Below are 19,284 nucleotides of genomic sequence, written 5' to 3' on the forward strand. Positions count from 1 at the left end.
TTATCCACATTGTCTGCAAGTCCTAGACCATTTACTATAGTAAAGCAACAGTTTTGGCAGCCATATTGAATTTTCTGATTGACTGCATGATCCAATTTGCAAAATACTGGCAGAAATGGATTCCTTGACCATAAAAATCTATGGATAGACACCAGAAGTGTGGCCGTAGTCCTTCTAGAATTGGAGATATGATACTTTGAAGTTTAGGGGGCCGCGCCCATTGGCCATCTTGGATTTGCACGATGGAAACACCTGGTTATGATTTTTAAGCCACTAATTGTTATTTCCTTCATCATAACTCATCAAATCATGCCAAAAAAAAACAGATCTTTAGACAAGTTCCTGCCACTTACAACCAACTTTATGTATCTTGGCAGCCATCTGGATTTTTGGTGGCCATCTTGGATTGTGGACAAATTTCAAGATGGCACAAAATCTTATTTTGATTAGTATGGTCTGAAGTACCGGAATCTGTTGAGAAAACCTTGACAGGAAAAAATGGCAGTTTTTACCTGGCTCAGCCGTGTCTCAGATGACAGGGTGCTACGGAAATGATTGATCTGCTGTGGTGACCCCTAATGGGAGCAGCTGAAAGAGGAAGATGATTTATTTATTTATCTTGTGTTTTATTATTCCTTAGACAATGTTACTGAAACGCAATCATGCTCAAATTCAAACTCATTCAAGATACAGGATGCCCATTTCAAATTTTAGAAAAAAATTGATAAATTTTGTGAACAACAAAATGTAACTGACATATGCATGCGCAGATGTATGCATGGACTGGTGCGCAGACGGAGTGCAATTTTACATCCCTCACGTGTCCTTTACAGTCAGCGAATATTGTGCATTTTTTTTAACCTAGCTCCCAATATTTTTTTTACTTTTATGCATTCCTTGTTCATGTAAAATAGTTTTTGCTATTTTAGTTATTAATTAAAGGTTATTTTTTAAAAGGATAATGAAATTTTAATGTCCTCCCTAACTGTATGGATGTTTTATCTGCTAGTGAAACATTCTCATTTTATCCTTGAAATAAAGAATTACAAAAAATATATATATTTTCTAGAGAGTAGAAATACCTGTCACGTTAACTTAGACACAGAGTAATAATATATGAGGAGTCTTTGCTACACCTCATCTTGTTGTGGGCTGGGGTGTTTGGCTGACTTGGTTTTTGTTTTCTGTTTCTCCCACCAGGTGGTATGCATTCAGGACTGAGTGGCTGAGCATTAGGACCTCACCCTGAACACCTGAGGCTTGTTTTCACAAGCAGGTCATCAGGACTCACAGCTGTGGTGTATTTTGTCTTGATCAGAGATTGCTGCAGTTAAACCTTGAATGCACAGTGTGTGATTGCCAGAGACTCGACCTTGTGAGCAGACGTGTGAGATCGGCGTCGGGAGAACAATCTCACCATCACGGACGCAGAGACCGCTCCAGGTTTGACGCCACAGTCTGTGAAGGAGGATTGGGTGAGGTCTCACGCTCTTCAGCACACTTCCTGAGGTAATTTGGTTTTGGTGACTTTTATGAAGTAATGACAGTGGATTTGGTGTGCCTCACACCTTGTGTTATTGAGCTGTCACGTTATGCTAATTGTCTAATCAGCTTCTGCTGCAGTGGAGATTTGAACTGAGTTGTTCCGTGCCTGCAGGGTGAGAAGCTGATGTATAGATTTAAGCCAGGAAGTGTTTGCTGATTGCGTGCACCTTTGAGTTGTGTCTCTCTGTGTGGAGTTGGACTCACCTCATGTTTTCTTTCTTCACAGACTCGGTTTGTTGCGGCCACCTGGGGGGTGTCGGCGGGGTCCCTGGGTCCGAACTGCTGTGGCTCCGGACCGTTTGCGCTGTTAAGAGCACGCCGTGTTTCCACCTCACCAGACCGCGGACTTTTTAGTTGTTTAGCACTTCACACACTGTTATGTTTATTAAATTCTGTTATCCTTTGAACCGTGCTCTGCTTATTTTATGCTGGGTCCTTTCAAACGCTGGGTCGGTGCTCCGACCGCGTCCGAAACATAACACATCTGTTACTCAGTGAGTTTTTAGTTACTCATGAAATAAAAAAGGCATGGCACTGATATTGTTCTGCCCCACAATGTTATGAAAAAAATGTTGACTGTAGTCCTTGTTTGATTGATAACGGAGAAACCATCACTTGTAGTTTTTCAGAAGCACTTAGCATAAATCTGTGGGTCTCTCAGAAAGGAATGGAAGTTCAAACCAAAGCAACTTAATATCATGTAGTACACAATAAGGGTCATTGATACCATTACAAACATGTAATATCATATTTAGTGTTTTAGTAGACTCGTTTGAAGTCTTTTGTTGGTGAAACTATAGTTCTCTTGGGGCAGTGCAGTATAAAGCAGAAACCGTTGCACCAGCATGCAAGAACCAGGCATTCAAGGCCCGCAGTCTTTTGCATCACAAGTAGACCTAAACTAGAGTGCCAAGGGCCCTGTGGGTTACCAGCTCAATTAAAGCTAAAGGCAAAATGGCCATTTTCGTCAAAAATTGGCTGCCATTTCCAAATGAACGAATCTACATAAATTATTTTCAGATAGGAAGAATTAGTGCAGCAGTGAATATAAGTGAATAAGTGAATATTTACTGAGGAATCCTTCAAATGGTGATGAAAGTGAAACTGGTTGAGCAAATAGGATTAATAAATGGAATAGTTTTGTCTGTGTTGCGTGCTTGGTTTGCAAAGTAAAGGTTGAACAATGTCGGCATCCATTGGATTCTGTGACATGTGACATATGCTACCCTGTAACATGATAACGAAGCATGATACATGATGCAACGTATTCCTTTTAAAACCATATTCACTCAACTAATAATTTGCATCATTTTTACCAAAACTGGAGCAACTTTAACTTTTGACCCCTGTACATATTGAAATTGACCTTTGTCACCATTCTTGCTGTTTTCATCTACAGTCCATAATATAACCATTTATGAACATTAATACACATATATGCAAATTATTCTTGCAGGACAGAAGGTATGTAGTGCATGAGTGAATGTGGTGTGCGTGTGTGATCCCCATCCGCCCTCCCCAATCACCCAACAAGATCCTCCTCAAAGCCGACTGACAACTTCTATCAGGAGGGACCGACCACCAAAACAACACGAAGAGAGATAAAAACGAAAGACAAGTGGTGAAAGCAATAACTGTGAAGTGAGATGGTGCCCCAACATAAAACATGCCGGAACAAACCACCACAGATGAGCAAGCATTAACAGCGACAGTCTGTTGTCTAGTTAGTGAGCAATCATTCCCTAATCTAGGACACCAGAGTCTTGATACCCTTGAGAGCACCCAAAACTGAATTGTGGTGTCGGCCACGAACACGTGACCAGCCACACACAGAGACCCAGATCACAGCTATATATCCGATCACTACTGTGGCTGGTGTGTTGGGCCAAGATAAAAGTACAGAACCCTACCATAAGACATGGACCACTCCGGCGCGTCGGAAGCCATACGGCCGACCGCAAGTGACAACGAAGCATTTTTTAAGTTATCCGCTGCACTAAATGTCAATGACCAGTATTGTGCCCTCGTCAGCCTGGGAGGTAGCAAGGCACTGACTGAGGCTGGATACAACATGCAGACTCACAGGCTGGTGTATGAGTAAAAGGCTGGGTCTTTAATGCAGACACGGGTACGGTACACAGGCAAGCAGTTCACGGTGCAAAATTACAGATAAGGGCGAGACAATAAGTCGAGGTCCAAAACAAGCAGGGTTCAGTAAACCAGAAAACAGGGCAATCAGGACAAAGGCAAAAACAGGTTCCAAAAGACAGACCAGGGGTCAAACAACAGAACTGTGACAGGAGCTGATAAGTGACTAAGTCGACAAACGAGCAGGGAGGAAGTGAACAGAAGCAGTTAGGTATTTGGATAATGAGATGCACATGGTGGGAGAAGGATCTGGAAAGAGATGCAAGAAAAGGCAGTGACAAGTGGACAAGGAAATGACAGACAAAACGGGGTGTGGCCAACAGAGATGAGGAAGTGCAGGACAAGAGAGTGCAGTGATCATAGGGAGACTGTGATAACAATGAAGTTGTGTGTGAATACATGAGAACTGAGAGGAGTGCAGGCACGGGACAGAAGAAGACAGGATGAGACAAGCAGGTGTAAGAGAGCAGTGAAGAGAATTACTGACATGACAACTAATGATAAAGGAAACACGAACTGGCAATACTAACTAGAACAGGACTGAAAAGCAAACCAGAAGATAAACTACATAAAAACTGATCAGAGAATAAGAGGAAATTAAACACTATGACAAAACTAAACTGGAACAGACTGAGAAAATAAGCTATAGGTAAAACAGAAACTAAGTGATAACAAAACATGACATCAAAGTACCACATATAACAGAAATGAGAACAGCAAAAATAAGCAGATGATAACTAAATGATAAACAATGAAAACAGAATGACTAAACAAAACAAGAACGGAACTGAACCAAGGCTGAAGTATGAAAAGAAACAAAGTGACAAAGCAAAACAGATCAATGAATAAACACACGACAAAAACAAAAAGAAACACAAACACTAAAACATCAAAGCAGGGGCAAAAGGTGGGCATAAGAAAGGGGACGAAATGGAATCAAGGCCCAGATCAGGGCCAAACTGTGACAGCCCTTGTTAAATGAAAAGAAACGTTATCGGACAGTTTTTGAGAAAATTGGATCCCCAAATTGGCTGTTTTTGGCATAAAAATAGCCACCATTTCCAAATGAATGAATCTATGACTATAATGTTTTGACGTGAAATATGACAATGACCCATATTATGCCCTTGACAAATTAGAAAAAGAGTTATCAAACAGTTTTTGAGGCATAATATGGTATGGAGTAAATACTGAGTCCTAATGTGCAAGCTGATTTTTGCAGAGATGTTTCTCTCACCACAATGGAGAATCCAGTCGTCTGAACTTTCCCTTCGATTGAGTAGGGGCCCTCCACTTCCCCTTCATGCACTTCCAAAGTGATTGTAAGATTCAGATTTGGTCTTGTTTCATGAATTCTGCAAACTAGCCTGTAAAAACACATGACCAAACTTTCTTATGGTTATTGCAGTATTTAAAATATTCAGACGAGCCACCAACATAAAACATGCACATCCTGTCTGAGGTAGGGATGGGGACAAGACCACTTATATCAAGTCCAAGTAAAGACCAAGACCTTAAAGGGTCGAGTGTGAGTCAAGATCGAGACTTTGGGATTTTGGAGTGATCGAGTGTTGAGGACCCCATTGGCTGGAGAAAGCCAAGGAGACACACACGCTTCACCTGGTTGCAGTAGATACGCTGTAGATCAGGGGTGTCCAAGTTCGGTACTTGAGATCTACCTTCCTGACACTCTTTGTTGTCTAACTGCTCCAACACACATGAATCCAATGAAAGATGCGTTAGCAGGCTTTTAATGAGCCTTCCATTGGATTCAGGTGTGATGGAGTAGGGAGACAACTAAGGGTGTCAGGGGAAGGTAGATCTCGAGGACCGAACTTGGGCACCCCTGCTGTAGATGGTTACATTGAACTGAATGGAACAGAATGGAGTGATTGTCTCCCTGGGTGGCTGCCATGCAGAACCCAAGGCTGTTCTGTGGTGTCATGGATGTGGGAGAGTGCAGTACCAGCGTGCTCCCAGACTTGATTTGATATGACTTGAGATCAACTCAAGATTGAGTCTTAACAGGAGAAGAGCCCGAGTCAAGACTGAGACCTAGAAAACAAGTTAATTTTCCGCATGATTACATTAAATGTCATTAATATATTAAAATATAGCACCAATCAACACAATGTGGATTAATGTATTGATTTTGCTATTGTAATTTTTAATTAACTAGTGCAGCACTTGTAGGAGGTTTATATTCCTATAAGAAATTGGGAGCTTAAGTAGATTTCTCACGGATGGTCGTATGAGGCTGTGTTTGAAGGTGGGATATAGAAAGAGGTGTACTTATGTTATATTATTATTATTAGAATCTAGTATTTCATATTGTTTTAAAAAATCAGATTTATTATCAATTCTATGAAAATAAAAGGATTCTTATTAAACAGGTTAGTCAGACAGACAAAATTAAACAGAACATTTAGAATATTTGAAACAGCAAATCAGTATCCCACCTCCTGAACACAGTTTATTTAAACTTGGACTCACAGCAAATGTAAGATTTTATTCAGCTTATGTACTTAATGAAACATTGTACAAATTGTGGAAAAATATAAGACTTTATTTCGCTTATGTACTTATTGAAAAGCAAATAGTGGAAAATGTGTTGGTGTTAGTAAAAAAGAACTTTAGCTAACATCTCCTCAGTGTTGTCAAGTTAAACTCAGTCGCGAGGAACACTGAATATTGAGCATGCGTTCTACAGTAAAAGTATTTGGTGGGATGCTGGGATTAAACATTTTATTGTGAAATAGTGCGAGCAACATGAACTATCTGATGTTGTTTAGCGTTGCTACCAGTAATCGCCCCTGCTCAGCGTGCCGCTCTCGTTGGAGCGACATCTTTGTTATTTTGGCATTGTGGGATAGCTCGCGCCCACAGATTGAGCTCTCCGGACTACTTTCGCCTGACCCAGTTTCCGGTTGTTTGCAAATGGCGCTGAATTGAGAAGATGCTGCTGGATGAGTGTGAGTATTGATTTACGATCATTCAGGTGTAAAAACACACGAGATACACAAGTCCTTGTGCCAAATATCACAATTATATGGGAAATACTTTTTGCGCAGGAATTCATCAAGCACATTGGCCACGGGCGCATACTAACACAGAATATACCAAAACTGTATAGAGGTTCAGCCAAAACAAGAGCATCCACTTTTATCTTGCCATAAGCTAAGCTAGTGGCGCTCGTGAGAGTGTGACCAGTAACATCAGTCACGCCATCTAGGAAGTACGAATGTTACAATGACTACATTTACATGCCGTTAATATTCGGGATAAGGTCAATATTCCGGTTTCTGAATCATTAGGTATAACCCGTTTACACACTTAAACAGACAGTTACTCCTGTATACATGGTCATTGGTATCATTTGGAATATCCCCATCTAAACAGCAACACATGGACATGTCCAGACACACAGAGAACATCATGACACAAATATGTGTCATTTCCGTTTCTTCTTCCTCTTTCTACCGTCAATAAAAGACATTATATTCATGTCTTTCACAATACTAATGAAGTACTCCGTTTCCTCCTCGCTCCAAAAGTGTGGTGCTGTGCTGCCGTGCCTGAATTTCGCCATACTTGTTTACCTCTGCTTCTGTGGTGTCCGGTGGGTTGCGCGCGCCGCATACAAGTAGTTGCCATACTCAAAAGACCAAGATTCCTTGCGGATAGGACATGCGCAGAACAGAAAATAATGTTCCTTTCTATGAGGATATCCCGATGCGCGTTTATATGACCTGATATTCAGGTTAGAAAAGGAGTAACCCAACGGTCATTCAGGTTTTTAAAAACCGGAATATGAGCATATTCGGGTTTTTGCGGGTGTTTACATGGCCGTGTGCAACCAGGTTATTGCTAATATTCTGGTTATGAAAGGGTTATTGGCTGCATGTAAATGTCATCAATGTTAATCAAAAGAAAGGTTTCAAAATAAAAGTTTTGAAAATTAATTCACTAAATTTTCATAATAAAGGATGCACATCATCGTGCCGTGCGCAGGCCATATCTGAAAGGTGAGGCCAATCTGACAAATAGAGAGATATGCGAGCCATATACTCGCACTCACACAGACGTTTCTTGTTTTACAGATAGAGGTGTGTATACTGATTCTACTCCAAAACTGTCAAGATTGAGTGCAATCGCTTTCAACTGAATGTGGCCTTGAGACTAAGTCCGGTGTCTAGTGTTAGAGATGTAGAGGTGTAACGTTCGTGTGACTTACACTTCACGGCTGCTCTTTAGAGGCAGGACAGTGCACATTGTTCCAGAGCCCACTGTGATAATATGGGTTTTGCCATGAATTACGGGAGGTGGAAGAGACTGAAAGTCCCAGCCGCACAGCGTCAGTTCCGTCTCTCCATCAGCAGGTGCCATTTTGGGGAAGAACTGCACAGAGCAGCATTATGAGTTGTTTAATGATGCATGGACACGGTGTCATGGGCTGACGGATGACAGTGAGGAGCAGATCTACCTCTGTTATGACGGGGGCACACGAGTTTTTGTTCCACTGTGATGTGCACTCGTGTTGCCTCAAACACATTCCAGAACACCAGCCACAGTTCATGAAGCGTGGAGCCTTCAAGCACGTGGAGCACGTCAGAAAGTGTGCACAGCCCGGTCCAACAGAGGGCACCCTAAACAACTGGGTGAGAGGGAGACACACATAGGCAAAGGAGGGTAAGAGAGACAAAATAAAAGTTCAAACCCATACATCCCCCCCTAAAAACACACAAAAAATGTAACAGATAAGTAGCAGTTACTTTTATGGACTCTATATGTGTGTGGTTGCTTAGCTGCTTGAGGTTTCTTTCCATAATCAAGAAGAAAGAAAAAAAAAACACCTGATAGAGTTAATATTTACTGCTGTCACCAGTGTGCATACTCATGGGATGGGTAAAGTTTAACTCTTGCTCACATGTAGATTGTATTGAAATGTACAGTACTATGGAAGCCCAAAGGGGTCACGGATTCATTTATTTTAATTAGTCTGTTTTCTCAAGATAATGAGATAATTATATGATTATCTGAAGAAAATGACATTTGTTTTCCTGTGATAATGAGATACATTATCTTGTTATCTCGACAAAACAGGGCTTCAGTATACTGCAGTATACTGCAAAATTTTATAAGTAACAATTCCATCTGTTCATAAATATTAATTAATTTATTTTCTTCTGCTTATGTGGGTCTGGTTCACAGTGGCAGCAGATGAAGCAGTTCATCCCGCTCTTCCCTATCCTCAGCCAAGTCCTGTAACTTTTCCCAGGAGATCCAGAGGCATTCCCAAGCCATCGGGGGCCACGGTTTGACCTAGCCAATGATTTCGTGCAGCTGCTCTGCCGCAGCACAATATGTCTGACCTGCGTACAACATGCTGTGCAAATGCTCCACACATGATCAGATGGCAGTGCAACGTCATCTTGCCCGCTGTTCAAATGGGTTTCCGGCGTGAGCGGCATGCGAATATAGAGTGCATGTGCCGTGCCCAAATGGATGTGACTACTGTATGTGGTGGCTCCAATTTCCCACAACTGCCATTTGAATCCTCCTTTGTGCACCATTCTGCCTCAGTCTTGTGTGAAGGGGCCCTAATGATTCCATTTTGTGCTTCTACACAGTTTTATTTATTTATTTATTTATTTATTTATTTATTTATTTATTTTGAATTAAAAAAAATTGGAAGTGAGTTTTGGAAGTGAAAAAAATTCATGAGTTATTCTGAAAAAAAAAAAAAAAAAAAGTCCTTTTATCCAGAACCTGTCCTTAATTTAATTGGATCTATATCAGGTCAGATAAAAAAAAGTTAAGTTTCATTAAAATGAATGCTTACTGTATTTAAATAATCTAAAACAAACAAACTGATGGAGGACAATACTAAAACAGGCAGAAAAAAATACAACACAGAAAACTGTTTTGACTAAAAATGTAATGTGAGGTTATGCCATCTGCCCTGTTTTTTTTATTACAAATCTAAAATAAATAACGGTGACAAAAATGACAAAAGACAGCAAGTACAGTTTTCAAACAAAAGTAACAGATTATGTGCTGAAATGTGATTATGTCATGTATTACATATTAAATGTACCTTATTTCCAACTACAAATAGAAGTGAATCCTCTGAGTACACGGTTGCTGTCCTGGACACTGGGGCGTCTCCCAAAGAATAGTTTGCAAAAACAGTCAGTCTGTAACGTGTCAAGACCACCTGAAACAGTGAAAGAAAGAGATCTGATTCACATTAACGTTAAACTGTGGACGTTCGACCATGAATACTGAGCAATATACAGCAAAAAATATGCAGATATATTGTGACGTGAAATATATTGATGTCGGACAGTGAGTCCTTCAATACGAGAATGCTTTTTCTTTATGTGGAAAAACATTTTCCTTCTGGGATATTTCAGAATATCTACAATTTAGTGCTCTGTTCGTATGAGTGTAAAATTTTGTGAATAACTATCCAGACTAGAGTCTACATCAGATTCTATCTCTGGGATGGTTTTGTCCAAATGACATAGAAAGCGTGATTGTTAAGTTTGTTGGTGGAATGCCACAGCAGCAGGTTGTACAATGAGAGTCTGTTTGTGTCATTATTTCCCAAGTCTGGCTCCCCACCACCTCCACAAAAGTAATCAGGGATGGCCACAGGATGGTGTCCAGGTGCAGTGGTTGGGGACTGGCCGGGTGTCTGTCTGTTCTGGTGGGATATGGAGTTGATAATGTGGTTTGAGGAAGTGGCGTAGGAGATGCTCTAATGCTTCACCTCAGGCAGCCGTGGTGGATGACTGCTGCTCCCACACTTTGATGTTTTGCATGCAGAACCTTTTCCTTGCCACAAAACCTCTCAGTTCTGAGTTCACAAATTGAAAGTTTTAGTCTGAGTTTCAGAAATTGAAAGAAATTATTTCAAAGTTAAAAACCCACAACATGCTGCCTCGATATTCTGCCTTCAAAATTTTTAAAAAATGTTTTTTTATTGCGTAGCTCCAGATGTATTATTTATACTGAACAATTCTCTTCAGTTAGGGCAATTGAAACAATAAAACCTCTTTTAAAAAAGCTTAACCTGGATGCGTCAGTAATAAGTAACTATAGGTCCATATCAAATCTTTCATTTCTAGGAAAAATCATTGAAAAGGTTGTTTTTTCATCAGATTCATAGGTTTATGATGCAAAACAATCTCTTTAATACAGTTCAATCTGGATTTTGACCACACCGCAGCACTGAGACTGCACTTATTAAAGTCTTAAATGACACATCGAATAATAGTGCTTCCAAAACTGCTGTTCTGGTATTGCTAGATCTCAGTGCTGCATTTGAGACAGCTGATCATAATATACTGCTCGACAGAGCAGAACGGTGGATGAGACTTACTGCCACGGTGTTAAATTGTTTCAAATCTTAGTTACAAGATAGGGACTATTTTGTCTCAATTGGTAGTTATGAATCTGAGCAAATAAAGACCTCATGCGGGGTTCCGCAAGGGTCCATTCTTGGACCAATTTTGTTTAATATCCACATGATTCCCCTTGCTTTCTTAAAATATGGAATGTCATAACATCTCTTATCATACTTATACAGACGACACACAACTTTACATTTAAGTGTCACAGGATAGTGATCACATGGCTACAGCCCTTTGCACTCACCTTGACTCCATGTCATTGAAAGCTACAAATACAGCCAGAAATCTGGGTGTAATTATTGACTCAGACCTGAATTTTAACAACTATTTAAATGCGATTATTAAATCTGCTTATTACCATCTGAAAAACATAGCTGTAATTAAGGGTTTTCTGTCTAAACAAGACACAGGAAAACTTGTTCATACTTTTATTTACAGTAGGCTAGATTACTGTAATGGTGTTTTTTACAGATCTTTACAAAAAATCAATGGGACAGCTGCAGCTGATTTAGAATGCTGCCGCTACAGTCCTCACAAACACTAGGAAATCAGACCATATCACACCAGCCCTTAAAGCATGACACTGGCTTCCTGTGAGTCAAATGATAGATTTTAAAATCTTACGTCTGCATTATAAAAGCCACAGACCAAAATACATGCTTGATTTATTAGTTCCCTATGAAGCATCCAGACCCCTCAGGTCATCCGGGACCAGTGTTGCCATAGTTACTTTGAAAGTAATCCAATTACTGATTACTGATTACTTCTTGAAAAAGTAACTTAGTTACTTTACTGATTACTCAATTGTAAAAGTAACTAAGTTAGATTACTAGTTACTTTTTTAGTTACTTTCCCCAGTTGCTGACAACAACCCTCTGCCACCTCAACATGACAATGATACTTGGTTTGCCAAAACTCACTTTATAGTCACCCTTTCTTGACTTCAATGAAAATAAATACTTGTTTTATAAAAAGTAAAATAAAGACCTCTTTATTGACCTCATATTTAACTGTTGACAGCACTGTAACAGTAAAACTTGCAATTTCTAACCTATATTGTTTATAAATGTAACTATTAAATTCTTTCTAATGTTTTTCTAACATTTAAATTCTCTCTAAACATTTTATTGTCAAAATTATTATTATTATAAGTAGTATTAGTAGTTGTAGTTAAAAAAAAGGCTTCAAAACCAGACCTTTAATCTAGGGGTGTTGAGGGGGGGCACATCCTTGCCCCATGCCCCCATTCCATCTGGATTCGCTCCTGCTTTGGCGTTTGAGCACAAAGAATGGATAACATTTATTTATGCAGAAAACATGACCAGATTTACAGGTAAGAAAGTTTTATTGCGTTTTCACATCATGTGGTCCTCAGAAAGAGAGTTTAAGTGCATTTGAGTGGAAAATAGTGTTAGCTGTTGATGCGTCACGGAGGATCAGCTGTTTTAGTGAGCAGATACGGAGCGGCTCAGCTCAGAATTCTAAATAAAGCAGAAAAAAAGCATTAAAATGTCTTTGTAAAGCTCAGTGCAGGTGTGCTGTTGTCACCATGCTTTAAGAGGTGAGGACGAGACGTAGCTGCTGCAGAAAACCGTGAATGAAAAGCTCACAGCTCACTTAAAGTGGGCAGTGCAGTCAAACCCCGACCCCCTGCCCACGGATCAAGTTTAATGCTGCTATAGACCCACAATGCAAAAATAATAGTAATGCACAGTGACTTGGAGAAGTAACTTTAATCTGATTACTGATTTGGAAAGATTAACACGTTAGATTACTCGTTATTAAAAAAAGTGGTTAGATTAGAGTAACGCGTTACTAAGTAACGCATTACCGGCATCACTGAACAGGTTTATTGTGAGTTCCCAGAACAAGAACCAACCAAAGAGAAGCAGCATAACTGTCAGTTCATTTAAATCAGGGATGAAAGCAGTATTGTTTACTGTAGCTTTTTCATAACTTTCTTTTATAATCTCTTCACTGTTTCAATATTTAATTTTTTGTTATTTTAATTTGCTTTTGTCTTTTAAATGCTTTTTTATTCTCATTTTATTTATTTATTTGTTTATTTATTTGTAAAGCACTTTGAATTGCCTGTGTATGAACTGTGCTATACAAATAAATTTGCCTTGCCTTCACCAGCTAAATTGCAATGTCCCAGCTGCTGGTGCACCAATCTCATTTTTTGTGTGTTTTTTTATTTATTTCATGTCATGCCCAAAACAAGCCCATGAATAATTAACTAAATACACCCGCACTATATGACCTGTGCCCTATTTTGGTCTTTGATTACATGCAGCGTAATAGTGTAGCCCACCTTTACCCATGCTGTGTGCACCCATTCCACACTGTGCACTCTACTGTGACAACCTCAAACAACCAGGGCAAACTGAAGGCAAAAAACAAAGACAAAAATAAAAGACCATGTGCCATCAAGATAGTGTCATAGTTCATGTTCTGTGTTAGTTTTCTGATCTATGGGTTTCTATTCCTTCTTGTATTATGAATGAATGAATGGATGGATGAAAGTTTTATTTCGGACATGAAAAAACAAATAAAGACGAACAACAACAAACAAAGAAAAGCAACAAATCATAAAAAAGACAAAAAAAAAAACCCAAAAAAACAATATCAACATATCCAAAAGGGAGTAGGAAGAAGCATATGCTTATTCAATCCTACCCAGTGTCCTATCCAAGTCCTTTTCTTATCATCAGTTGATTTCAAAATACTCTTTCAAACAAATTTGCAACTAAATGTATGTAAATACCAGAGGTGGGAGTAGGTCACCATCAAGTCACTCTCAAGTCATGAATCATCAAGTCCCAAGTCAAGTCTCAAGTCATAATGACCACCAATTGTTTGCAAGCTGACTTGAGACTTGACTTGGGACTTGCTGATTCATGACTTGAGAATGACTTGATAGTGACTTTGCTCCACCTCTGGTAAATACCTACTAACATCTCATAATTATACATATTTACATATGTGGATCTTTATAGATAAAAAAGAAAACAATAAATAAATAAATCTAAGTAATAAATGAATCTGAAACATCTGGTGACCATCAAAGCCCTTCATCATCCCTGTACCCTGTGAAAACCATGTTTTTATACCGCCATTTGAACTGGGTCATGCTTGGACATACTTTGAGTTCCGCCCCCAACCCGTTCCACAGCTTCACTCCACATATTAATATACAAAAAGTTATTAATGTTGTACAAACCCATATGTGTTTTAATTTATGCTCCCCCCTCAGATTATAATCCCCATCTCTGTTAGAATACAAATTTGGATATTTCCAGGAAGTAGATTATTTGCTGCTTCATATATAATTTGTGCTGTTTGTAGATGAACCAGGTCATTGAATTTTAATGTTTTTGATTTTAGGAATCATGAATTTATATGTTATATATGTTTATATAACTGGCATTATGAATTATCCTTACGGCTCTTTTTTGTAGTATCGATAATGAATGTAATGTACATTTATAAGTATTGCCCCAAACGTCTATGCAGTAATTTAATTATGGTAAACCAGTGAACAGTACAGAAGGTGGAGTGACTTGTAGTCCAGAATTTGTTTGGTCTTACTGAGTACTGAGATACTTCTTGACTGTTTATTTTGTACATTTTGAGTGAGGTTTCCATTTTATTTTATCATCTATTATTACACCAAGAAACATAGTTTCATGAACTCTTTCTACATCCACACTGTCTATGTGTACCTGCTGTATTGCTGTATTACATTTTTGTGTAGGCCATGGTACACAAGTGTCGTTTCATCACCTTAAGTGGTACCAATTAGGTCAAATTTGATGACAGGTTGATGGACTATCAGGTGTCTTTAATTATGCTGCAATCATTACAGATAGGGCCCATGATTTTGCGACTATGTTTGTAAAAATAAATCTTTTCAGCAAATGTGGTTTTGAATCGAAATGTATAAAGTACACAGCATACCTATGTCTGGAAAGATGACATCAGAGAGCTGTGTTGGAGTCTCCATTTTCTTTACTGTTACCTGCAGTATCCTTCCATCAGAGGTGCCAACGTGTCCCAGGGTGTCATTCCCAACAATGGTGACCAGCACAGCGGTGAACAGAACGTCTCTCATCTGCGTGTCGAACAGGTCTAGTCTGTAGTAAGGCTTGGACACCAGCGTGGGCTTGGCACTGCATGTGAACTTGTCCTCAGAGCTCTGTCCAAAATACAGTAGAAGAGTGTTCATCAGCAACCACTATTCACATCGATCTGTTAGATTTTATTTTCAGAGCACTTATCCCAATTTCTGTCACCACCACTCTACCTCTGAGTGCACATCACTGAGAGAAAAAGCTGTATTTATGTATTCATGGCAGAAGCTTTCTGTGCCTCCAGTCATGCTGACGTGTGCAAGTGGAACAAGGTCATAAAACCTCAGTGAAAAGCAGCTCCCTGTGTTGACAAGGAGGACTGTTTGTGCAGACAGTGAGCTGTTGTGCAGTTTCCACTATTTTGACAGGATATTAGACAATGATGCCATTTTTGTAATTTGCCTCTGCACACCACCACAATGGAGATCAAATAAAGCAATCAAGATGTGCTTGTAGTGTAGATGTTTTGAACAAAAATATCACATAAACCATTTAGGAATTACAGGCATTTTTCTACACAGTTCCTCTTTTACAGAACCTATGGGTAAATATCAGTTATCAATCATACAAATCATTACTTTTACAGCCACTTTTTTTTAGACAGGGGATGGATACATGAACTTTTACATTGATTTACATCAATGTACTGTGTGGTAATAATGCCTGGAGCAGTGTTGCTACAGTTACTTTGAAAAAGTAATCCAACTACTGATTACTCCTTGAAAAAGTAACTTAGATTACTAGTAACTTTATTAGTTACTTTCAGCAGCTGCCAACAACACCCCCTTCCCCCGCCACCTCAACATGAAAATGATAACCGTTTTGCAAACAATTACTTTATAGTCACCCATTCTTGACTTCAATGATCTTTCATGACCTCATAATTAACTGTTGACAGCACTGTAACAGCAAAACTTGTAACTATTAAATTCTTTCTTACATTTAAATTCTTTCTAAACATTGTAGTTGTTGAAATTATTATTATTATTATTATTATTATTATTATATGTAGTATTAGTAGTAGTAATAATATGAAAAATGTCTTCAAAAGTGGACCTTTAATCTAAGGCTGTTGTGGGGAGCCACATCCCCTCCCCCAACCACCCAAAACTGGTGGGTGGTTGGGGGAGGAGTCCACCCACCACTTTAATCATATCTTAGATCTTGTTCTGACTTATGGTATGGAAACAGAAGACTTAACAGTATTCCCTGAAAACTCCCTTCTGTCTGATCATTTCTTAATAACATTTACATTTACTCTGATGGACTACCCAGCAGTGGGGAATAAGTTTCATTACACTAGAAGTCTTTCAGAAAGCGCTGTAACTAGGTTTAAGGATATGATTCCTTCTTTATGTTCTCTAATGCCATATACCAACACAGTGCAGAGTAGCTACCTAAACTCTGTAAGTGAGATAGAGTATCTCGTCAATAGTTTTACATCCTCACTGAAGACAACTTTGGATGCTGTAGCTCCTCTGAAAAAGAGAGCTTTAAATCAGAAGTGCCTGACTCCGTGGTATAACTCACAAACTCGCAGCTTAAAGCAGATAACCCGTAAGTTGGAGAGGAAATGGCATCTCACTAATTTAGAAGATCTTCATTTAGCCTGGAAAAAGAGTCTGTTGCTCTATAAGAAAGCCCTCCGTAAAGCTAGGACATCTTTCTACTCATCACTAATTGAAGAAAATAAGAACAACCCCAGGTTTCTTTTCAGCACTGTAGCCAGGCTGACAAAGAGTCAGAGCTCTATTGAGCTGAGTATTCCATTAACTTTAACTAGTAATGACTTCATGACTTTCTTTGCTAACAAAATTTTAACTATTAGAGAAAAAATTACTCATAACCATCCCAAAGACGTATCGTTATCTTTGGCTGCTTTCAGTGATGCCGGTATTTGGTTAGACTCTTTCTCTCAGATTGTTCTGTCTGAGTTATTTTCATTAGTTACTTCATCCAAACCATCAACATGTCTATTAGACCCCATTCCTACCAGGCTGCTCAAGGAAGCCCTACCATTATTTAATGCTTCGATCTTAAATATGATCAATCTATCTTTATTAGTTGGCTATGTACCACAGGCTTTTAAGGTGGCAGTAATTAAACCATTACTTAAAAAGCCATCACTTGACCCAGCTATCTTAGCTAATTATAGGCCAATCTCCAACCTTCCTTTTCTCTCAAAAATTCTTGAAAGGGTAGTTGTAAAACAGCTAACTGATCATCTGCAGAGGAATGGTCTATTTGAAGAGTTTCAGTCAGGTTTTAGAATTCATCATAGTACAGAAACAGCATTAGTGAAGGTTACAAATGATCTTCTTATGGCCTCAGACAGTGGACTCATCTCTGTGCTTGTTCTGTTAGACCTCAGTGCTGCTTTTGATACTGTTGACCATAAAATTTTATTACAGAGATTAGAGCATGCCATAGGTATTAAAGGCACTGCGCTGCGGTGGTTTGAATCATATTTGTCTAATAGATTACAATTTGTTCATGTAAATGGGGAATCTTCTTCACAGACTAAGGTTAATTATGGAGTTCCACAAGGTTCTGTGCTAGGACCAATTTTATTCACTTTATACATGCTTCCCTTAGGCAGTATTATTAGACGGTATTGCTTAAATTTTCATTGTTACGCAGATGATACCCAGCTTTATCTATCCATGAAGCCAGAGGACACACACCAATTAGCTAAACTGCAGGATTGTCTTACAGACATAAAGACATGGATGACCTCTAATTTCCTGCTTTTAAACTCAGATAAAACTGAAGTTATTGTACTTGGCCCCACAAATCTTAGAAACATGGTGTCTAACCAGATCCTTACTCTGGATGGCATTACCCTAACCTCTAGTAATACTGTGAGAAATCTTGGAGTCATTTTTGATCAGGATATGTCATTCAAAGCGCATATTAAACAAATATGTAGGACTGCTTTTTTGCATTTACGCAATATCTCTAAAATTAGAAAGGTCTTGTCTCAGAGTGATGCTGAAAAACTAATTCATGCATTTATTTCCTCTAGGCTGGACTATTGTAATTCATTATTATCAGGTTGTCCTAAAAGTTCCCTGAAAAGCCTTCAGTTAATTCAAAATGCTGCAGCTAGAGTACTAACGGGGACTAGCAGGAGAGAGCATATCTCACCCGTGTTGGCCTCTCTTCATTGGCTTCCTGTTAATTCTAGAATAGAATTTAAAATTCTTCTTCTTACTTATAAGGTTTTGAATAATCAGGTCCCATCTATCTTAGGGACCTCGTAGTACCATATCACCCCAATAGAGCGCTTCGCTCTCAGACTGCAGACTTACTTGTAGTTCCTAGGGTTTGTAAGAGTAGAATGGGAGGCAGAGCCTTCAGCTTTCAGGCTCCTCTCCTGTGGAACCAGCTCCCAATTCAGATCAGGGAGACAGACACCCTCTCTACTTTTAAGATTAGGCTTAAAACTTTCCTTTTTGCTAAAGCTTATAGTTAGGGCTGGATCAGGTGACCCTGAACCATCCCTTAGTTATGCTGCTATAGACTTAGACTGCTGGAGGGTTCCCATGATGCACTGTTTCTTTCTCTTTTTGCTCTGTATGCACCACTCTGCATTTAATCATTAGTGATCGATCTCTGCTCCCCTCCACAGCATGTCTTTTTCCTGGTTCTCTCCCTCAGCCCCAACCAGTCCCAGCAGAAGACTGCCCCTCCCTGAGCCTGGTTCTGCTGGAGGTTTCTTCCTGTTAAAAGGGAGTTTTTCCTTCCCACTGTAGCCAAGTGCTTGCTCACAGGGGGTCGTTTTGACCGTTGGAGTTTTACATAATTATTGTATGGCCTTGCCTTACAATATAAAGCGCCTTGGGGCAACTGTTTGTTGTGATTTGGCGCTATATAAAAAAAAATTGATTGATTGATTGGTTTCTTAAAACAGAGCTGAAAGTGTGCAGAGAAATCAACCCTGACAGTTTTAGTTCAGTTTGGAGGACTTTTCAAGCAAAGGGAGAAGAAAAATTAAAAGCCTTCTTTCCCGTTTCAGTTCGAACATGAGGTACACAAAA

General features: G+C 39.2%; 1 protein-coding gene across 2 annotated transcripts in view; it reads right to left on the minus strand.

Moving 5' to 3' along the window:
* The window catches only part of LOC117506757 (macrophage-stimulating protein receptor-like), a 71,342-nt gene that overhangs the window by 43,160 nt on the left and 8,898 nt on the right, over positions 1 to 19,284 (minus strand). For both annotated transcript variants that reach the window (XM_034166344.1, XM_034166343.1), the window contains exons 3-7: positions 15,133 to 15,309; positions 9,791 to 9,910; positions 8,177 to 8,347; positions 7,928 to 8,091; positions 4,931 to 5,060 (exon numbers count right to left, since the gene is read on the minus strand). In XM_034166344.1, coding sequence (XP_034022235.1) covers positions 4,931 to 5,060; positions 7,928 to 8,091; positions 8,177 to 8,347; positions 9,791 to 9,910; positions 15,133 to 15,309 — 762 coding nt within the window. The remainder of the gene's footprint in view (positions 1 to 4,930; positions 5,061 to 7,927; positions 8,092 to 8,176; positions 8,348 to 9,790; positions 9,911 to 15,132; positions 15,310 to 19,284) is intronic.

Source organism: Thalassophryne amazonica, chromosome 3, assembly GCF_902500255.1.
Source record: "Thalassophryne amazonica chromosome 3, fThaAma1.1, whole genome shotgun sequence".
NCBI lineage: Eukaryota > Metazoa > Chordata > Actinopteri > Batrachoidiformes > Batrachoididae > Thalassophryne > Thalassophryne amazonica.